General features: G+C 37.1%; 2 protein-coding genes across 3 annotated transcripts; one reads left to right on the forward strand and one right to left on the reverse strand.

The window, feature by feature from the left end:
* Window positions 1–727: 727 nt before the first annotated feature.
* LOC107550677 (transmembrane protein 184C) lies at window positions 728–10,983 on the forward strand. The gene is made up of 10 exons (XM_016232022.1): window positions 728–1,234; window positions 3,348–3,478; window positions 3,582–3,618; window positions 3,928–4,133; window positions 4,711–4,785; window positions 6,552–6,645; window positions 6,972–7,084; window positions 8,008–8,107; window positions 8,310–8,481; window positions 9,256–10,983. Exons 1-10 carry the CDS (start codon window positions 1,118–1,120, stop codon window positions 9,552–9,554), a joined length of 1,344 nt encoding a protein of 447 aa, XP_016087508.1. The 5' UTR covers window positions 728–1,117; the 3' UTR covers window positions 9,555–10,983.
* Window positions 10,984–11,024: 41 nt separating this feature from the next.
* prmt9 (protein arginine methyltransferase 9) lies at window positions 11,025–22,784 on the reverse strand. Of its 2 annotated transcripts, none has more exons than XM_016232006.1 (14): window positions 22,597–22,784; window positions 21,879–22,081; window positions 21,580–21,728; window positions 20,923–20,992; window positions 20,477–20,643; window positions 19,782–19,949; window positions 19,047–19,149; window positions 17,351–17,460; window positions 17,000–17,192; window positions 16,657–16,840; window positions 14,325–15,006; window positions 14,094–14,247; window positions 12,442–12,564; window positions 11,025–11,516 (listed from the first exon to the last, which is right to left on the reverse strand). In XM_016232006.1, exons 2-14 carry the CDS (start codon window positions 22,074–22,076, stop codon window positions 11,241–11,243), a joined length of 2,577 nt encoding a protein of 858 aa, XP_016087492.1. In that variant the 5' UTR covers window positions 22,077–22,081; window positions 22,597–22,784; the 3' UTR covers window positions 11,025–11,240. The 2 variants fall into 2 exon arrangements, with proteins under 2 accessions (XP_016087492.1, XP_016087499.1); XM_016232013.1 differs by having other exon boundaries at window positions 21,879–22,096.
* Between the last annotated feature and the right edge of the window lie 134 nt (window positions 22,785–22,918).

The raw sequence follows: 22,918 nt of genomic DNA on the forward strand, positions 1-22,918 counted from the left end.
AAGACAGCAAGACAGCTGACTCCCTGTCTTATAACTCTTAGACTCTCTCTCTCTCTCTCTCTCTCTCTCTCTCACACACACACGCACACACACACACACGCACACACAAGATGAACAGTCAATTTGAACAGTCAATAGCAAATACTTAAACTAATAACAAAACAGTAGCTGATTCAGAAGCGCCAGATTGTCATAGCAAAGTCAGAATTACCTCCTCTCATAGGTTCACGAAACGGTCGTCCATAAAATGCATTGCTGTTCTGTTGTAAGTCATCTTAAAGATTCCTAAATGCATCTACTTTCGGAAGGCCAAATAAAGTGCTTTTGCTTTCGCCTAGAAACACACAGCGTCTCCCTGACATGGCTGCTTCAACACTAACTGCGGTTACTGAAACCACGCCTTCTTTCTTTGCGAGAACATTTGGGCGGCATTATGCAAATATTTCCACATAGTGAGGTAGATATGTGCGGGCGTGTCAGAACGAGCCGTTTTAAGGGGGGCGTGGCAGAGTCTTAACTTTGATAAAGGATATCTCTTTGGTTTTGAGACTTTAGTCTTTGCAACTTCAGGGATCTTATCTATGCACAATCAGCTTGTAACACTCCAAAGAGAAAGGAAATCTTGAAATCGCATCATATGACCCCTTTAATTGCGAGTAAGTTTGCCGGTTCTCCGATCCGAGCGGTGGCGCTAAACGTTAAAAATGGTTCAGAAAACAGACGAAGAACCCACGGTGACGACAAGATCAACAGGAAGTTCTGACCCGCTTTGTTTATTAACTTCTCGCTCAATTCTTATTTTGGAAGTCAATAAAGTTTTATGTGCGTTTTGTAACATGGTTTCTGCTAAAGGATAATAAAATATGATCGTGCGTTGACTTTGTAATGGACGCGATCGATCGATGAGTGCAGTGATGTTTGTGGGATTGGGAGGAATCAGCTGACTGTTTGACGCGATAACGACACTCATGATTCATCAAGATCTCAGTCGTGTTTATACGAATCATATGCATCTAAACCAAGCCACAGGAGTAGAACTGCCAAGAACTTAATTCGGCGTTTCTCCGTGTCAACCTCAATCGGAGTGTAATGTAAGAGCTCAGTGGCAGCGGGAAAGATGCCGTGCACATGCGGGAACTGGAGGAGGTGGATCCGGCCTCTGGTGGTGCTGCTGTACATTCTGCTGCTCCTGGTTGTTCTTCCACTCTGTATATGGGAACTTCAGAAATCAGGGGTCAGAGGTCTTTTTAGAATTACATACATTAAAGATTAAGCAGCTGACTGTCGAATGTGTTCATAAATGTTGTTAACCCTCTTGTTGTCCTAAGAAACTTCACGTGTAGCCTATGAGTCTAATTTGACCCGCAATGAAAACCATTTTGAGTATAGTACAAGAGGTCTAAACCTGAACATGTGTTTAAATATGGTCCCAAAAGTGTGTTATGATAGAAAAGTGATTATTTAAATTGATATATTGAATTACTAATTGAATATTAATAGGTTAAGAAGTGAAACTTTCTGACACAAGTGCCTGGTTAATTTCAGACACGTTTGGGATTGCATTATATCATAATGCGATTTTAACATTTTGTTTTATAATATCTGTATTGTTCTGCTATCGATAAATGAGCATGTTCTAATGTGAACTATTTAGGTAAACTTTAAGCTGCATAATATACTTAAAGGTCAAATCAGTGTTATTAATGTTCACTAAAATTAGAACTATTACAGTAGTTAAAAATTAAGATAAAAATTTGAATACAATATAAATATTAGATGAAAAAAATGGCAACTAACTGACAAAAAAGATATGTTTAAAACACACACACAAACACAGCAAAATTACTAAAAGTCAAATTAAAATGAAAACAAAAGCTTGTTCAAAACATGAATACATATTATAAGACCTACCTATAAAGCTACCTGAAAAACTATGCGCAAGTGCAGCTAGGGCAAAAGCTGCTTTAAACGCAAAGGATGGTCTCACCAAATGTTGATTTGATGTTGATATTGAGTTAATACAAGTTAATTGATAAAGAAAATCTATTTCCGACATTATTTTTGACAGCATCCTCATTTTACAGCATTCTTGCACAAGTGCCTAAAACTTTTCACAGTACTGAAGCTTTGCAGGAAGGTTTCTTGAAGCATCTTGGAGACGTTGCCACAGTTCTTCTGGATTGAGTCTGTCTCAGTTTGTTCTGTTACTCAATGTGACTCCAGACAGACTGATGATGATCAGAGCTCAAATCTCACTGCACTATTACAATTAATGGCCAAATGAATGTTTGGAAATGTAAACAGATATTTCCTGCTGACACACTACAGCAAACGATAGAAATAACTGACTTAAACTCATTTTTAGCTGCTGGAAATACGAGTGCTCTGATTTTGGCCAGGACTGTATAACGGATGGTGTCTCTAGAGCACCTGGTTTCTTGTGCACGTTCATCTCGTCTCACATCGGACTCTTCTCAGGTGGTTGAGGAGATCGACTGCCTGACGTCTGATCTCCGTCTGGAGGAGGATCTGACGGACAGCTCCAAGACGGACACGCTCAACAGCAGCTCCAGCAGCACCACCACGGCCTCCAGCGTCAAGATCTACCCCGAGGAGACGCTCTTCAGACCGCCAGCCGTCCTCACCGTCCTGAAGAGACCCACGCCGCCAGTTCCTCCGCTCCGGAGCACTCCGTCCAGAGCCGAGGAGATCCCGCTGATGCAGAACGGAGCGCCCAGCAGAGACTCTGCGAAGAGCCTCGGCGAATTGAGTTAATACAAGTTAATTGATAAAGAAAATCTATTTCCGACATTATTTTTGACAGCATCCTCATTTTACAGCATTCTTGCACAAGTGCCTAAAACTTTTCACAGTACTGAAGCTTTGCAGGAAGGTTTCTTGAAGCATCTTGGAGACGTTGCCACAGTTCTTCTGGATTGAGTCTGTCTCAGTTTGTTCTGTTACTCATGTCTTTCCAGACAGACTGGATGATGATCAGATCAGATCTCTGTGCAGCACTTGCTGTTGTCAGACAAAAATCTCACTGGATTATTACAATTAATGGCAAAATGAATGTTTGGAAATGTAAACTGATATTTCTTACTGACACACTACAGCAAAATATAGAAATAACTTACTTAAAACCATTTTTAGCTGGTGAAAATACTAGTGTTCTAATCATTTTGGCTACCGCTGTATATAAGAGAGTCAAATTTGATTCACAAAGGAAAAACATAGTATTTAAATAGTTATTTTATTGTTAAAATTAGGTGTATATGTGCTAGTTTAGATCATTTTGACAGTGACTTCACATTGATGGTATTCGTTTTCTCCTTGTAATCTCATAGGTTAGTACTCCTAATAAGGCATGGTTCATCGCCGGGATATTTGTGTTCATGACTATACCCATCTCACTGTGGGGGATTTTGCAGCATCTAGTACACTACACCCAACCTGAGCTACAAAAACCTATTATCAGGTATTGTTGTAGGGAACATTTTACTTTCAAGGTGTTTTTTATGACATTATCGTCACTTGTTTTGTCTGTTTCTCACATGTTCACTCTGTTTTTTCATACTCAGAATATTATGGATGGTTCCTATATACAGCCTAGATAGTGTGAGTATCATGTGATCACAATGATAGCTAAAATGTTGGTATTTGAATCGCAAATAGCTTCTTTGATGTGTAGTCTCCAATTAAGATTGCCTTCACTTGAACACTGGCCTTTTTCTGTTTGACAATCAGTTAATGTGAGGCCTGATGTTGCAGATGCTCATGACTTGGATTACTTTAAGAGTTGGACCAGAAAAGTGACTCACTTGACCAAACTCATGTGCATCCAATCTCTTTTTTTTTTTGGTGTAATTTGACATTTCTGTGTTCTGTATATAAGTTATTCTTTGGTCCCTTCTTCTGTTTTCACAGTGGATTGCATTGAAGTATCCCAACATTGCCATCTATGTAGACACATGTAGAGAGTGCTATGAGGCCTATGTCATCTACAACTTCATGATCTTCCTTCTCAACTTTTTGGGAAACCAGTATCCCAGTCTGGTGCTGATGCTGGAGGTGCAGGAGCAACAAAAGCATCTCCCCCCTCTTTGCTGCTGCCCTCCGTGGCCCATGGGAGAGTGAGTGTTTGCACAGACATGGATAGAATATGAAAGTGGGATAACTTAAGGCAGGATGTGGTATTTAATGCGTATCTGTTGGTACTATTACTAAAGGAGAAAGTCGAGACGTTATGGCTGAGGCTCTTATGTTGAGGGCCTCCATTACCTGTTTACCATCTTCTCCTTTGGAGCCCTCTTTAAAGTGGAGGATGGGAATTGAAAGCCTTTTTTTTTTAGATACAGCAGGAAGAGATAGTGAACACTTTCTTGAGGTTGTTGGCTGCTTTTAGCTGTTGCTGCTGAGGGCTGCAACTTTAAATTTACGTTAGGCAGTGGTGGTAATGTGTGAAAAGTCTGTTGATTTAAACCAGCAGCGTTTAACTGGAAAAAATATGTTTGTGTTTAGGGGAAAAAACTGCTTTAGAAAACAGTAGAGCTCTATGTTATATGCCTGTCAAGTTAACTTTAATTTATTTTATACAGTGCCAGAGAAACATTTACTTATACTGCAACAATATTTTCTCATGGCCTCCTCTTTTCTGTTTTCATACTGAGAACAGCACATTTACTGAACTGTTTTTTTTTTCCTCAACAGAGTGCTTTTGCTGAGATGTAAACTGGGGGTTCTGCAGTACACAGTTGTGAGACCTGTCACCACAGTCATTGCTTTGTGAGTGTCATTCATTTTGTGTATGTTGTAGAGGTTAACCAAGCATTTACTATCAGTTTTGTCACATTTTGTGTGTTTTTATGTGGTTTTACAGCATATAAAGATACATAAGGGAGCAATATATACAGTACACTATTGTTCAAATGTTCGGGGTCAGTAAGATGTTTTTGAAAGATGTCTCTTATGCTCAACAAGGCTGCATTTATTTTATTAAAAATGCTATAAAAATAGTAATATTGCATTTATTACTATTTAGTATGGTAAAATTGGGAAGTCGTGGCCTAATGGTTAGAGAGTCGGGCTCGTAACCCAAAGGTTGCGGGTTCGAGTCTCATACCGGCAGGGATTGTAGGTGGGGGGAGTGAATGTATAGCGCTCTCTTCCACCTTCAATACCATGACTGCTCCCCGGGCGCCGCAGCAAAAATAGCTGCCCACTGTGTGTTCGGGTGTGTGTTCACAGTGTGTGTGTGTGTTCACTGCTGTGTGTGTGCACTTTGGATGGGTTAAATGCAGAGCACTTATTCCAGGTATGGGTCACCACATGTCACGTCACTTTCACAATATTAATATTTTGATTTAAAATGGTTTTTATGGTGCTGTAATTTATTAATTCAGCAGCCATTATGCCAATCTTCATCACATGATATTCACGCAGATAAGCGGCGATGACCCAACCAGGCTACAATAGTCCAAATATAAGTACTTATTATAAGTGTACCGTAGTGAATCGGAATAAGACAAAAACGCGGTTTGGAAGATTAATTCATGATGTACTCGCTCATTACATACACGTTGAACACAGAAAAAGTTACATAGTGCTGCTTTAACAAATAATTGTTCAAAATACTTCAAATTGACATCAAAAAACAGTTCAAATATGTAAATCAAGCTGATGTCAAAAACTTGACACAATGTTGATTTGATGTAAACTGAACGTCAAACATATTGACCTATAGCTATATTATATTATAGCTGTATTTATATATTATATTATAAATACTTAAACTAATAACAAAACAGTAGCTGATTCAGAAGCGCCGGATTGTCATAGCAAAGTCAGAATTACCTCCTCTCCTAGGTTCACGAAACGGTCATCCATAAAATGCATTGCTGTTCTGTTGTAAGTCATCTTAAAGATTCCTAAATGCATCTACTTTCAGAAGGCCAAATAAAGTGCTTTTGTTTTCACCTAGAAACACACAGCGTCTCCCTGACATGGCTGCTTCAACACTAACTGCAGTTACTGAAACCCCTCCTTCTTTCTTTGCATGCACATTTGGGCACATTATGCTAATATTTCCACATAGTGAGGTAGACATTTAGGGGGGCGTGGCTTAACTTTGATAAAGAATATCTCTTTGGTTTTGAGACTTTAGTCTTTGCAACTTCAGGGATCTTATCTATGCACAATCAGCTTGTAACACTCCAGAGAGAAAGGAAAACTTGAAATCGCATCATTTGACCACTTTAAAGTTTTGCTGACCTCAAACATTTGAATGGTAGCATAATCGACTAATTTCTGTTCATGAAAGTGCATCAACAAACCCCTTTAGTCGACACTAATGTTTCCACATGTTTCTGTGCTCTGATGCTTTTAAACACAAGACTAAATTTAGTTTTTAGCACATTTTATGTGCTAAAATCACACCCTAGACTTTTATATGATATAAAATAAGCATATGATATGAAAATAAGCATGTCAGTTTAGAATAAAGCTTTGTCTGATGGTCAATGATTTGCATCATTTCTGTCCTGCCAAATTAGGATTTGTCAGCTTTGTGGGGTCTATGATGAAGGTAACTTCAGTTCAAAAAATGCCTGGACGTATCTGGTTATCGTCAACAATCTCTCTCAGCTTGTAAGTACCTGTTTTGTCCTGAATATTATGCAAGACTGTCACATGATCTTATGTCGTGAGAGTGAGTCTGCAGTTCCATTCAGGTAAAAGGAAGATCAAATCTAACTAAAGCCCTGTTTACAGAGCCATCTTGATTGGTTTTTACCAATTCATTTGTTGTGAAATAAAACAAACCAGACTTTACAGCCCCTCATTTGTGTTTATGCTGCTCGTGAACAGCGAACAGCTTATACAGCATGAACTATGAATCATTTTTTTCACTGTTGTTGTTTCGATAACCTGATAAACTAATGGCAATGTGCTAATGTTGAACTTTCTCTCTTCAGTTTGCCATGTACTGTCTTGTGCTGTTCTACAAGGCTCTGAGAGAAGAGCTGAGTCCCATCAAACCTGTGGGCAAATTCCTCTGTGTCAAGCTGGTGGTTTTTGTGTCATTCTGGTAAACCCTTCTCTACGCGTTTAACACTGTAATAATTCGGATCTGCTTCTAATCAAGTTTAGTTCCCATCTTGCAGGGCAATTTTCTAGAATACACTATATAGTATGAGGATGGTACAACTAAAGTCATGACAGTTAATGACCATGTTTGATCAGAATTATAATAATCTATATAAATTTGGGAGCAAATTGCATGAAGCCTTTTAAAAGCATCCCCTGGTTATATTTCACCCTAGAATCAAAAAGATAAAAATGTTTTGTTTAATACTACTACTACTACTACTACTAATAATAATTTTAAAATTGTTAATAAGAGAAATATCAAATATTTTAAAAAGTAAAATGTGGACACATTGCATTAATTTGATAGAAAAATTATGTAATGTAATCTAAATAATAAAAAATTCTAATATTTATAAAATAGACATTATATAGACAGTACTAGGCGAATTGCATGAATCCTTTTAAAAGCATCCCCAGGTTATATTTCACCCTAGAATCAAAAGGATAAAAATGTTTTGTAAAAAAAAAAAATTATAATTTCAAATTTTGAAATTAATTTAAAAATAAGAGAAACATCAAAAAAAAAAAAAAAAAAAAAAAAAAAAAAATATATATATATATATATAAAAGGTAAAATGTGGACACATTACTTTAATTTTATAGAAAAAATTATCTAATGTAATCTAAAATTCAAGTATTTATAAAATAGACATTGTATCATTATATCGTAATAGAGAGTACTATATAATATTTTTTTAATTTATCAAGATTTTATTAAGATTTAATATTCAAATAAAATCTAATATTAAAATTAATAATTATTATAATAATTCCCAAAATTATTCCTTTTTAAGTAAGTAATTTTTTAATGATAATTTTGCCACCCTATAATGTTTTAATCAGTTCTTTTATCTGTCTTAGGCAAGCTGCGGTCATTGCACTTTTAGTGAAGGTTGGTGTGATCTCAGACTTGCACACTTGGGACTGGGACAGTGTGGAGGCTGTAGCCACTGGATTACAGGTATGTATACCTTGATCTCAACATTAAACTCAATTTACTGAGACACCGGTTTAAAATACTCATATCATATTGTTCTTATATTTTTGACTGGCTTACCATGTATACAATGCACCATTGTTCATGCAGCACCATTAATGAACTTCTGGTTGCACAAGAGGAAGTAACCTTAAAATTAAAGGTCTGTTTTTCTGTGTTCTCACAGGACTTCATCATCTGTGTGGAAATGTTTTTGGCAGCCATTGCCCATCACTTCAGCTTCACTTACAAGCCCTACATACAGGAAGCAGAGGAAGGTTCTTGCTTTGATTCCTTCCTGGCCATGTGGGATGTCTCAGATATACGGGCTGACATCTCGGAACAAGTGCGCAATGTCGGTGAGTCATAACAGTCTTTTTTTATTTGCAGTGAATGGTTCGAGGGTCTAAGACCTTTTTTTGGATTCTTACAAAATACTTCATATCATTCTTTTTTTCCCCTTCAGAGGTCTACTAGTAATACTAATTAGGTTTTTTGCACCTTATATTCATAAGCGGAATATTTCCTGAACAGTAATCAGTTTGTGAAATCTGTGTCAATACCAGTGACTGTATAAAAACATGGACGTAGTGTCCGTGACGTCACCCGTAGGTTTCTGAAGAGAGTTTTTGAAGCTCAACGTGGGCGGAGCGGGCCGTCGCCATCTTGGCAGCGTGTCACTCCCGGATAATCGAAAATGGGCAAAGAGGCGGGACCTACCTAGCACGATGGTGACAGCAGCGGCAATCCACCTGTCACTCAAGTGGCCATGCCCTTGATTATGCAGAACTTTAAGGCTTAATATAATTTAAACGGATGAGTTATAAAAAAATTCACCCCCCTCACAGTTGTCATGAAGGGCAAAATTAGCTATATGGACCAAAACCACTTTTTGTACCAGGCTGTAAACTTTTTTTTTTCTGCTGTAAAGTTGGGCATTTTAACATGGCGAGTCTATGGGACTGACTCTCTTTTGGAGCCAGCGTCTAGCGGCCAGTCGATGAATTGCAGTTTTAGTCACTTCCGTGTTGGTTTCATGAAAGAGACTGGAGGGTTGCTGCTTGGTCAATACCCCGCTCCATTTCAAACACTTATTCATCATATTTATGTGCTTTGATTTTTTTATCATTCAGGGAGAACTGTCATGGGTCGGCCAAGGAAAACATATTTCGGTGAAGAGGTTTCCCAGGATGAGAACACAGGACTGCTGTCAGCTGGTTCTCAGGAACCAGGCGTTGAATCGTCCTCCACCCCTCCATCCCCTAAGGGCCGTTACCAGGGCATGGGCCACACCGTAACCCCCCACTCCATCTCTGCTCCTGCCAACCTTGGCAGCATACCATGGGAAGGAGATGTGGATGATATCACGCCCGCTGTGATATCTGGCGATCATACAGATCAACAAGGCTCAGACTATGCAGAAATCACTTAACATCACTGAGCTTCAGCTACCAAATAGTTAATGCACATCGATCTAATGTGCGTTAACTACGGTTTCTAATATATGCAGCCGCTGTTAACTCTGGTAACTATTCATACTCGTGTTTAATGTGTGTTCAGAGAGGCTCGGTGAAGCTTTGGTAGCAAGAACACATATGAAGGACTTGAGTAGTGTTGTTGGTCCTCCATTTTTATCTCCGTTTGGCATTGTTTTGCTGAAAACATGACCAAATTATAAACTGACCTTAGAGCCAAGCACAGTAATTCTCCAATACCAGTTTTCATTTTTCACATCATCAGATAATGGTTAATTTAAGACATCTTTATGAATGTTTTTATTCTAAGAAACACTATGTATTGATAATGCTACTTCAAAATGTCACTGACGTCCTCCTGGATTTTATCAAGTCATTTTTGGTTTTTTTTCTTTGTCATTGTCTGTGATACTTTCACATTTTTATCTGTGAATGCAAATACGTTTTAAGTAATATGGTAAGTGTTTAAATATTTTTTTTCTTCCATGGAACAGCACCTTGATCATGGTCAGTAATATCAAATTGCCAGGATGCCATGGAGATTTGCAACATTTCCTCTCAGCAGAGTATATGCATGTGGTAAAGCAACTTCAGTTTGAACATTGGGTCTAAAGCACAAAATACTGAAGCACCCATATTTCTGCTTAATTCGCTTCAGAGCTTTGCAACCTCTCCTGGACTGCTTGCTTCAGAACAGCTTCATGTAATTGTCAACACATAAAAAACACTGTTAGTGTTAGTGGTCTTTCTTTTGTCCTTCTCAAAAAGCATTTGTGTCTTTATTTTTGGTTATTTTAATGATTAAATAAAGAAAATTAGGTTAAAACAGTTAATTATTGAAAATTTAGAAGACTTTAAGTTCACCTCGGGAAATGATGAAATGTCTAAATATCAGCCAAAGTTGTCTTGTTAATTTTGTTTTTTGTTAATGATCTGTCAGTTTTTAACATCAGCTGCACATGAGATATAAATGTCAGATATAGTATAACAGTAAGGGCAGATTGTTTTATCATTACAGATGTGGACCTGTGGAACATATTCCCATTTATTTGTTTTTATGAACTGTCGTGTCTCTCTGTTCCATTCAGAGAGATGCATCTTCTGCAATGGTTTGTACAGCTGTTGCATTGCCTTATCTAACAGTGGTTGTCACGAATCATTAAACTTCACATGGAAATGTGTATTGAGTATTTCTGCTTAATTGTCTTCCAAGTTCAAAGGCATAGTTTACCCAGAAATCATCATTTACTCACTCTCATGCCATTCCAAATATGTACGACGTTACCATTGCCTTCCACTTTACAAAGAAACAATGCTTATCCTCAGTCTAATGCAGAGGATCCATTGGTGAGTAAGTGATGTAATGATACATTTCTCTAAATTTGTTCCCACTAAGAAACAAACTCATCTGTATCTTGTATGGCCTGAGGATGTTAATTTTTAGCACATTTCCATTTTTGGGTGAACTGTTCCTTTAAGTATACCTTAAGAAGCATCAGTCATGGTGAAATTATTTTAATGTAAAATGTGTGCTTGTTCTTAAAAATAACTTTGTTTACCATACAGCAGTTAAATAATTGGCCATTAGCAGCAATTCACTGATTCTGGAGTGTGTTATATCAATACAGGAGACCCCTCCCACATCACGAGTCACTGGTCACAGGCTCCGCCTCTCCAATAACATCATCAGCCCCCAGCCCTTCTTCTTTAACAGCTGTAATGGAGATGCTGCTCTTGTGGAGCTGGATGCTGAGCTTGACCCACTCTCCTCTGCTGACCGTCAGGGGCTGCTGGAGGACCACCGCCGCCTGCTTCCAGTGAGAGTCCTCACTGAAGGTGCTGACACTCTGCTCAGAGTCCAGATGGATCTGGTACCAGAAGGCAATGGCAGTCACCTTGCCTGAGGTGTTGACCCGCACCTGCCAAATGCACAAAATAAAAGGCAGTTTAATAGAAATTCATGGGGCTACTAGAGGGCTTTAAAATGACTTAAAAGGATTTAAAATTAAACAAAACCATCTTAAAATTGCTAGTTTCTGTTGTTTTTGAATGTTTGTACATTTTTTAAATACATTTTTTAATTCATTTTAAGTTGTTAAATTTTACTTAGCTTAATTTATTTTTATTTCAGATTTAACCATTTAATTTAACCTTTAGAAAGGCAACATTTCTATTTTTTATATTCACATATTATTTAATGTAAAGCCAGCGCTGGGTAGTAACTGATTACATGTAATCTGGATTACATAATCAGATTCCAAAAACTAAGTAATTGTAATTAGATTACATTTGACAATTTTTCATAATTTATTGATTTTTATCTTTTAAATTTTCCTTTGAAAAATGCTAACATGACATGCAGATAAACAAAATATTTCATTTTTTTCCCCCATTTTGATTGATGTTATTTTAAAATGGTTTATTTTAATTGTACATTTTTATGACTGATTTAATTATTTGCTTTTCATTAAACTCACACAACCCCTGCAGTTCCTTCACGAACCTCAGTTTGGGAAACCTTGACATAACGTAATGCTTAATGAATGGAATATATTTTCTTTGCATTTTAATATCAATATGGTACAATATTATCCTATTTAAATCAATGTGATAAATGACTTGGGTCAAAAGTAATCTAAAAGTAGTCTGATTATATTACATAAAATGTGTAATGTAATGGATTATGTTACTAACTACAATTTTTGTCATGTAATTTGGAATCGGTAACTGATCTACCCAGCTCAGTGTAAAGCTTTATTTCAATTAACAAAAACTATTTGAACAATAACAGCACTGAGAGAGAGAGAGAGAGAGAAGCCCAAAGGACCAGAACCCAAAACTCACTTTGACTTCTCTGCCGGTGTAATTGACAGTGCTGTTCATGAGGTCCAGTGCGAAGAGTTCTACTGCTTCACTAAGATGTGTACATTCAAGTGTGGACAGGTCCAAAAACACATGAACAGGTACCTGAGAGAAGAAGAAAAAAACATTACAGAGACATTTTATTCTTTAGACACTTTCATTCTGTAATTTACAGAAACCACAGAATATATTTATTATGTATTACATTTCTCTCTGTACATGAAATGGAAAATCTGATCTTTGATAAACTGATAATCCACGGTATCTCTCCAACTCTAACTGTTTGACATAATCCTGTTCTTTCTGTTAGGAAGTATGACATTTGACAATACTGTATAAAGCGTCTATAATTAACCACATAGCAGAGCTGTTTCTGGCCATTTTGAGGCCCAAGGAGGTGAATGGAACATACACTGAGTTTCAATTCAATAGGTCCTAAAAAGCAGAAAACACCCCATTTTGGAATTTGAACTACAATGTGCACTCGAGTTCTCAGGTCAAAGTTGAGTCTTGTAAAAAAAAAAAAAAAAACTAAAAGCTAAACAATAATGTTTACACAAAAAGGCTAAAAAGCCACTCTGATTACAGAAGAGTAGAGTATCGTTTAGACCAGTCACAATGAAAAGTATATATTTGATCAAAAATAGTGAAAACAGCAATATTGGGAAATATCATTACAATTTAAAATAACAGTTTCCTATTTTAATATATTTTAAAATGTCATTTGTTCTCGTGTTGGCAAAGCTGAATTTTCAGCCTCATTACCCCAGTCTTCTGCATCACGTGATCTTTCAGAAATCATTCTAATAGCTGCTCAGGAAACAATTATTATTATTATCAATGTTGATAACAGTTGTGCTGCTTAATATTTTTTGTGAAAATTGTGATTATTATTTTTTTCAGGATACTTTGATGAATAGATACTTCATTTCAAATAAAAATAAATAACGAAGACTTCACTGTCACTTTTGAACGATTACTGTATTCTTAGTAAAGTATTGATTTTTTATTTATTATGTAATTTTAAATTTATTTTTATATATATATATATATATATTTTTTTTTTTTTTCATTTATTATTTATATAATGTTATTTATTTATTTATACAAATAAAATAAATTAAAAATAAAACAAACTTTTGAATGGTAGTGTACTATAAACCAAATATTTTACAATTTGTATGTTTGAAACAGGATTCAAATATGATTTTTAAAAATGTATTTCAGTCTGAAAGGTCAGAATATATCATACACAATGTGTGGTCTTGCCTACAGCTTTATGTAAATTCACTTTTTTTTCTTGCCATTTCCACACATGATGAACTTTGTGGTATTTGAATGTAGTAACTTGTGAAGCAGCGAACAGTTTGGGGACAAATCACATGTGAATGTGGAAAAAATGTAATCTCGTGCACTTCAAAACTTTCACTTTTTAAATAAAGCACTTACAAATTATTATGGCAACCAACGTAGATATATAGATTTGGTTTGTAAATTAGATTTGGGTGCAGTGTTAACAAAGCCTATACTACATTGAACCTCAAGATACCAGAGAATGTTCCAAAGCAAATATGGGACCTTACACACGAGGACAAGAGATAAAGAGTAAACAGTATTGACAGAGCCAAACATACGGTGAATTGATTGATGAATGGAGCAATGTTGAACCCGAGAGTCGGCTCTGTTCCCTGAACAGCGCTTTCCCGAAGCAGCGTGTCAGACTCAACAAGCATCCCGTGGATCACAATGCGCTCTGGAAAAATCTGCCCACCGTCCTCCAACAAACACCTGAAATGTTCACAAAAACCCTACTGTTTACAAACCTAAAAAAAGAGAACTAACCATACTATGATTTAAACTCTTACCTAGCTAACGTTGCTTTCTCCAACAGTTTCTGTCTAATAAGGCCACAGGTCTCTATGCAGTCGAGTATGATGGCGCTCCAGAGCTTCTCGGTGGCTGGCCGTTGAAGAACCGCAGAATCATCCTCCACGTGACTTAACCAGAACTCCAGTGTGCTTTCGAGCACACCGTTTCCTTTGGCCAGCAGTCTCAACATAGTCTGGTGATGCTCCTTTTCCACTGAGCTGTAGGCTTGAACCAATCCAGGGCTGATCTGTTTGTCTTCACTTGGATCGAAGCCTAACTGGGCTGCAATCAAGGAGAGCACAGAAAAGCCCTCGGAGACATCGAGCACGTAGATCGGATCGAGTTCTGAGTCTGACTGTTGTGACCTCCTAGTTGACTTAAGAGAAACCAAAAGTTTGCTCATGGCCCTCTGGAAGCTGTTATGATATGCTGTGTTATTGAGGAGGGCGATCTCTGCCGACTCCAGCATAAAAGTGCAAGATGGTTTCTCCTGGTTGGTTTGAAGGCCAGCCAGAGCACAGCACAGCTCAGCCTCAGGGTTTGTAGTGAGGATCTTGGGAGTTACATTGTACAGACGGAATGTGTGTCCATCTCTCATGATAGCAGCACAGCATAGCCTGAGATAAGAGTCCTTACAGGAAACTTCCACCAGGATTTCATCACCACATTTCACAGTGTCTGAGGGATGACATGAATTAAAGTCAATTAATTATTGTTCAAATTATCTATCAAACTGGCTGTAGCTTAACCTTAATTGTCTTCACACAACCTCAAATAATGCATATTCAACACACAACATGTCGTTAGCATTTTGCTAGCATGTTTCTATTTAACATGATTAACATGTCGTCAGCATCTTTCTAACATGATTAGAATGTTGCTAGCATGATAAGCATATTGTTAGCATGTTGCAAGCAAGTTTTTCGGATTAGCATGTTGCTAGCATGAATGAAAAAGAATCCAGCTGAAACCAAGTAAAGCCAGCTGATTTAATTTAAAAAACCAGCTAAATCCAGCTGATTTAGTACAAAAAAAAAAAACAGCTCATTTTAACAAAAGTAGCTAAAAACCATCTAAAACTCACTGATTTAGCACAAAAAAAAAAACAACACTTTAAAACTGGCCTGGGAGACCAGCCAAAGCTGCTAATGTGAAGTTTGTCAGACTACTTCCTGTTCTTATCCTAAGAGATTGTTTTTGACATTAATGCATCAAGAAATTAATTGGCGTGACTAGTTCTAGAGCAGTAGTTCTCAACAGTCCCCCCATTTTCCACAACATTATTTAGAAGCCCCATATATAAATCTGGAGTGTCAGTATAATAAAACATATAAGTATAATTAAAATTTTTATACTTTTTTTTTGTATTTCAGATGTTTTAAGAGCTGAATGTTCAATGTTCTTCAGAGTTCAAGGTTTAACTAATTAATTTTCATTACTTCTTCAGTTGATACTGGATATGACTAATGAGTATTTAGCATGAATGAAAAAGAATCCAGCTGAAACCAAGTAAAGCCAGCTGATTTAATTTTAAAAACCAGCTAAATCCAGCTGATTTAGTACAAAAAAAAAAAACAGCTAATTTTAACAAAAGTAGCTAAAAACCATCTAAAACTCACTGATTTAGCACAAAAAAAAAAACAACACTTTAAAACTGGCCTGGGAGACCAGCCAAAGCTGCTAATGTGAAGTTTGTCAGACTACTTCCTGTTCTTATCCTAAGAGATTGTTTTTGACATTAATGCATCAAGAAATTAATTGGCGTGACTAGTTCTAGAGCAGTAGTTCTCAACAGTCCCCCCATTTTCCACAACATTATTTAGAAGCCCCATATATAAATCTGGAGTGTCAGTATAATAAAACATATAAGTATAATTAAAAATTTTTGTATTTCAGATGTTTTAAGAGCTGAATGTTCAATGTTCTTCAGAGTTCAAGGTTTAACTAATTAATTTTCATTACTTCTTCAGTTGATACTGGAAATGACTAATGAGTATTTTATTTTTATCTGTGCACATATTGTTTCATTAAATAATTGTTAAAATTCACACGCCCTCATAATCTTTAAACAAAACCATTAACTTCCTTCCCTCCTTCCGACAACAGCACATGCTCTGATGGACAAAATCAGGTCCCACCCTACATTTTTTCTCATTCAGTTATACGTCACAATAAAGCAGAAAACACCACAATCCTATTTCATGCCTACTTCAAGTGATCTTAGAAATTTGCTCAAGGACCCCACTTGAGAACCACTGTTCTAGAGTCATGGTCATCTTTATACTTCTTATTCTCTATATTTTTGCATTAATATGCAGTTGCTCTTACTGAATGGACTCTGTATTGGATAGATGGCCTGCTCCCAGCATGTGTCTTCCTGTGGGCCAGTGGACAGGTGGTTGTCCTGGTCGAGGTGTAGCTGAAACCATACTGCCAGAGCATCAAGAACACCCTCCTGAGTCACACACAGTCGCAGCTGCATCATCTCTCTGGAGCAAAGACCCTCCAGCTCCTGCAACACAGAGAATGCTTAGTACCACTTTATTTGAAAATGAAATCTTTTTAATATTATAAATGTCTTTACTGGTGACTTTTGATCAACTGACTTGTTGCATTATCAAAAGACACTTTTATTTCAACACTCAGCTCTATATTATACTGAGTTCTGTACCTGCACATTATTGAAGTCTATGTCCAGAGCTGTGAAAGGTTGTGTGAGCTGAATGTATCCTCCACGCAGGCGGCTCAGTCTTTCAGTGGTATAGGGCTCAGTGCTGTCCTCAGTATCAGCCAGACAGCTAACAGGACTATAAATCTGTCCTACTGCAGACAGATCCAAGCCTCCAACTGAAGACACGCACAGCCTGCAGAAGGTTGATTAGTAATTCAATCACTAAATGTTCACTCTAATCTTTTTAAGATCATACTCCACAGCCTGCTTCTGTGGTATTGTGTTAAGTTAACTCTATAAAGAGAAGTGTAATATAAACTTGATCAACTTTAAGCAGCTTTGGTCTCTCACCTGTGTTGTCTACGAATCTCACGGCACTGAACAGCGACTCCAAACACAGTTGCACCAGCAGGTATTACCCGGCCCGTTTGTGAGGGACTGGACAAGGGTTGTTGAGTGTTCTGTTGAAATGATTTAATAATCAACTGTTGTGATAGACTTGGAAGCATTAGTTAGAATGGACTGAGAACCAGTCATTTTTTCTTTTTATATTAAATTATAGCAGCTTTATACAACAATATATTTCCTAGCCATCTACTGCTGCTAACATATTTTCTAAAAATACTTTAGTACTGATTCACCAACATTTATATGCATCTCAGCCACTAGGCGTCCCTGTTGTCCAAAAAATTATATAACTTGAGGCTTTTCTCTGACACTATATGGGAAAAAGCTTACAATATTTTAAAGGGGTCATATGATACGATTTCAAGTTTTCCTTTCTCTTTGGAGTGTTACAAGCTGATTGTGCATAGATAAGATCCCTGAAGTTGCAAAGACTAAAGTCTCAAAACCAAAGAGATATTCTTTATCAAAGTTAAGACTCTGCCACGCCCCCCTAAAACGGCTTGTTCTAACACGCCCCCACATATCTAGGTCACTATGTGGGAATATTTGCATAATGCCACCCAAATGTTCACGCCAAGAAGGGCGGCGTGGTTTCAGTAACCGCAGTTAGTGTTGAAGCAGCCATGTCAGGGAGACGCTGTGTGTTTCTAGGTGAAAGCAAACGCACTTTATTTGGCCTTCTGAAAGTAGATGCATTTAGGAATCTTTAAGATCACTTGCAACAGAACAGCAATGCATTTTATGGATGACCGTTTCGTGAACCTAGGAGAGGAGGTAATTCTGACTTTGCTTTGACAATCTGGCACTTCTGAATCAGCTACTGTAAGTATGTTTTGTTACTAGTTTAAGTATTTGCTATTGACTGTTCAAATGCGGAGTTTTGCGCATTGTGTGTGTGTGTGTGTGTGCGCGCGTGTGTGTGAGAGAGACAGCGTCACATCAAAGTGGAGTTAGCTGGCTTAACCGCGGCTTGTGTACTGCATCATTACTGTGTCTGTTCCCCTTTCGTGCTTGAACTAATGACATTATTTACTGTCTTTACATTTATCTTGAAAGATGAAGCTCGTGATTATGGTAAGGGTACATTTGCGACGGTACATATGGTACATTTCCGACGAGTGCTTGCGGTGTTCGGCCAATCACAATGCACTGGGTCAGCTGGCCAATCAGAGCAGACTGTGCTTGTCGGAAGGAGGGACTTTGTAGAAAGCGAAGCGTTTGGGAGAGGCGTGGCATAGAGGACCTACAATAATGTACAGTATTTGAAAAATAAAGCATGTCAACATATTCTGTTACACCAAATACACAAAATAATGATCTTTAAAAAAGCATCATATGACCCCTTTAAGTAAGGATTTAGAAGAAAGGATCTGGTTGTAGTACGGCAAAGTATGTAATATTTTGCCAAGCACACTATTGATGTTGGTGCAAGACAACTTGACATCTTCAGAGACAAAAATCTCTTAGTCACTGACCACGGCTGGATAAACATCAGATCAGACAGGATAACACCATTTGTATAAAAGGATTACACTATAATCAGTTGAACTTGTGGCATCACGTGACCTCACTGCAGGTTTGCTGATCAGAACAGTCAATACTGCTTACACATACTGAAATCATTCAGAAAGTGACTTACAGGTGGAGGTAAAAGTAGGTGCTTCCATGCATGGATCAGCGTCTCAATGATGCCCTCACCAAACAGCCCTGCATCTACCGTCTCTGTTACAACCAGTGACACTCTAAAGAACGGAACATAATCAACAAATTAAGTTAAATTAACTTAAGACATTTTTTAAAGCAATATTTTTTTACAAATAATATATGATTTTTTTAAGGTTTGGGTCAGTGTGATTAAAAAAAGAAAGAAAATTATACTTTTATTTAACAAGGACACATTCAAATGGGGGGGGGGGATATATTATTGTTGTTCTTTCTATTGATGAAAGAATAAAAAAAAGAAAATGTAGCACAGTTTCTACAAAAATGCTAAGAAATACAACTGGTTTCAACATTGATAATAATAAGAGATGTTTCTTGAGCAGCAAATCAGCATATTGGAATGATTTTTGAGGGATCATGTGACGATAATGTGAAGACTGGAGTAATGGCTGCTGTAAACTAATAAATTACAGTTTAACATTTATTAAAATAGAAAACAGTAACTAAATTCTAATAATATTTCACAATATCACTGTTTTTACTGTATATTTTGATCAAACAAATGCAATCTTTATGAGACATCTTACTGGCATCCCAAACTTTTGAATAGTAGTGTAAATTATACATAAGATTATATCATAAGATTTATGCTTGGAAATGTTTTTTTAACTATGTCAATATGAATCTGGTTACTATATAAAAAAAGATATACCTGTTTGGAATGTCTTTTGGAATTTTCATGTCTAGAGACTTCAGGTGAACAATCTTGATGCTATCTGCCATCCCATTGGCTGAGAGCACCTCGCATGCCAGCTCATACATTGTCTTTGACAGCTCACAGGCATAGACCTCAGCGGCGCCTGCCATCTTTGCACACATACTAACATGCCAAACAAAAAGCATTAAAACAAACTCAACTGTATATCAGTTGAAACAGACATTTGTTAAATAACAATGTTATGTAACACGTTTCTGAAAAATCTCACCCGAGGATGCCTGTGCCAGTTCCAATATCCAGAACAGAGCTGCATCCTCCCTCAACAGCTTTCTTAATAGCCAGCTGGTACTTGTGGTTCCGCCCATGGTCGTTGAGCATTAAGAAGTGCCAGCGTTCCACCAACCAGTTGGCAACACGATAAAAGTTCTCCTTTGCCTCTGGGAAGTCTGGCCGGAGTTTAAGGGCTTTGTAAAAATGCCCAGCAGCTTCATCCCGAAACCCCATTCTGGGAAAAAAAAAAACCTAACAACTGACTAGGGGTTATGTTTGTAAATGAGCAACATGGTTTGAACCAAATTTGGGGTCAGTATGTGTAGTTGTTGTTGTTAAAACAAACTCAACTGTATATCAGTTGAAACAGACATTTGTTAAATAACAATGTTATGTAACACGTTTCTGAAAAATCTCACCCGAGGATGCCTGTGCCAGTTCCAATATCCAGAACAGAGCTGCATCCTCCCTCAACAGCTTTCTTAATAGCCAGCTGGTACTTGTGGTTCCGCCCATGGTCGTTGAGCATTAAGAAGTGCCAGCGTTCCACCAACCAGTTGGCAACACGATAAAAGTTCTCCTTTGCCTCTGGGAAGTCTGGCCGGAGTTTAAGGGCTTTGTAAAAATGCCCAGCAGCTTCATCCCGAAACCCCATTCTGGGAAAAAAAAAAACCTAACAACTGACTAGGGGTTATGTTTGTAAATGAGCAACATGGTTTGAACCAAATTTGGGGTCAGTATGTGTAGTTGTTGTTGTTGTTGTTGTTTTCTTCATTAAAGACATTATATTGTTATTATTGTCTATTCACTAAAATACTCCTGAAAAAAATAAATGTAGCAAGGTTTTTTTTAAGTTCTCCTTTGCCTCTGGGAAGTCTGGCCGGAGTTTAAGGGCTTTGTAAAAATGCCCAGCAGCTTCATCCCGAAACCCCATTCTGGGAAAAAAAAAAACCTAACAACTGACTAGGGGTTATGTTTGTAAATGAGCAACATGGTTTGAACCAAATTTGGGGTCAGTATGTGTAGTTGTTGTTGTTGTTGTTTTTTTCTTCATTAAAGACATTATATTGTTATTATTGTCTATTCACTAAAATACTCCTGAAAAAAATAAATGTAGCAAGGTTTTTTTTTAATTCAGTTTTGATATAAATAAATGTTTCTTGAGCATAAAAAAAGTTTATCTGAATTTCTGTGACACTAAAGTAAAGACTGGAGTAATGGCTGCTGTAAATTCAGCATTGCTATCACAGGAATTAAATTCATTTTAAAATATATTAAAATAGAATCACTTATTTTAAATTGTAATAATATTAAATGTATAATATTATATAGGTATATGTATAATATTAATGCATAAATGTATTCTTGGTGAGCAGAAGAAACTTCTTTAAAAAAATGTTAATGTATACATGATATTCTATCTATCCATCCATCTATCTATCTATCTATCTCTTGGTACTTTACCAATACTAAACCAATATAATAATATTAACAACAACAATAATAATAAACAAATAAAAACCTGAAGAGATGCTCTCCCATGCTGTTCACTATAACCTCATCCACTGGAAACAACTCCATAGCTTGTTCATAGCAATTAAAGAGGTCCTGGATACGTCCAAGAGAGTCCAGCTCGTCTGTCCACTGAAACAGAGTAAATCTAAAGGATTCCTGTAAACACAAAAACACACATTTACCGGCTCTGAATTAAGGTTCTGAAGATTTTTCAACTTTAGATACGTCATTTCACCACCACACACTGTTGCAGTAAACAGACTGATCAGGCAGACAGACTACAACGTCAAGGAAGCACAATCTTACATTTGCAAAGTCTTTTAGAGCTGGGGCAAGGTTTAGAGCCAACAGGTAGTGGACAAAAGCAGTGCCGTAGTCCTGACTGAACAGACACTGCTGTGCGCTTTCCAGTGATCTCGACACCAGCTCATTTCTCACAGCATCTTCTCTCTGAGCTCGTCTATGACGCCTCGTCCTCTTTGGTCTTGTAGTGGCATTAGGCATGTTTTCTGTGAATGACAGAACTGACCACGTACTGTATCACTAGCTAACGTTTAATAAATTGAACGACAGACAAGGAACGCTTCTGGGAAAAAAATACCAATAGAAAATATTTCCACCAGTGTCAAATATAAACATACGAATGATTTAGTGTGAAATGTAACAATTAAGTTTCAATTTGAGTACACTGGATGTTTGGAGCTAGTAGCTATATTTACTCATGTAATGGTAATCAAGTATAAAATGACTAATTATAAAGCATTAATAAGTAAGATTTAATCCACAAAAGCTGCTAGTTAAAAATTACGTACCGTACATAGCAAACGTGATGTGGTAATAAGAAAAAGAACGTTTTCATACATTTTCATATATCATAATAACATATCTGAACATTACATAGTTTTCCTCCACAGATATAAGACACTACAGTAATTAAAAGCTGTTATTTAATATGCATAATTTATTATTTAATTGAACAATTTCAGCATTATTTGGCTTTTGGAATTATGGTTCTTTAAGTTACCTGTCTCAGGTTTTCTAGTTGAGATCGCTGGACTGTATTTTTTAAATCAATTTCCCTGAAGGCTCCAGCCTGCAGCTATCATTAAACCACAAACTGCGATTGAAATTGTTTTTATATAGTTTTATCTCTATATTTATGAGCTACTTCAGAGCAGCTCTGCTCCTGTACTGCAGGTCCGCTCTGCAGAATCAGGCGGACGGAAACAACATCCGCTCTTTTAGAGTTCCACATAACATTTGAACACGCTACTGACAACCCATTAGCATTATCGCATTTACGGAGTTTCTCGAGACACGAAACAATTGATACGTATGCCAAATGA

Source organism: Sinocyclocheilus grahami, unplaced genomic scaffold (assembly GCF_001515645.1).
Source record: "Sinocyclocheilus grahami isolate Dianchi unplaced genomic scaffold, SAMN03320097.WGS_v1.1 scaffold17.1, whole genome shotgun sequence".
NCBI classification, from domain to species: Eukaryota; Metazoa; Chordata; class Actinopteri; order Cypriniformes; family Cyprinidae; genus Sinocyclocheilus; species Sinocyclocheilus grahami.

Coding starts and splice junctions, on each gene's coding strand:
- LOC107550677 (XM_016232022.1), top strand. CDS start 1,118: ATGCCGTGCACATGCGGGAACTGGAGGAGGTGGATCCGGCCTCTGGTG. Junction 4,134..4,710: donor CCTCCGTGGCCCATGGGAGA/GTGAGTGTTTGC, acceptor TTTCCTCAACAG/AGTGCTTTTGCTGAGATGTA. Junction 4,786..6,551: donor GTCACCACAGTCATTGCTTT/GTGAGTGTCATT, acceptor CTGCCAAATTAG/GATTTGTCAGCTTTGTGGGG.
- prmt9 (XM_016232006.1), bottom strand. CDS start 22,076: ATGCCTAATGCCACTACAAGACCAAAGAGGACGAGGCGTCATAGACGA. Junction 19,150..19,781: donor CCAAAAGACATTCCAAACAG/GTATATCTTTTT, acceptor TCCGTTCTTTAG/AGTGTCACTGGTTGTAACAG. Junction 15,007..16,656: donor TCCAATACAGAGTCCATTCA/GTAAGAGCAACT, acceptor GTCATCCCTCAG/ACACTGTGAAATGTGGTGAT.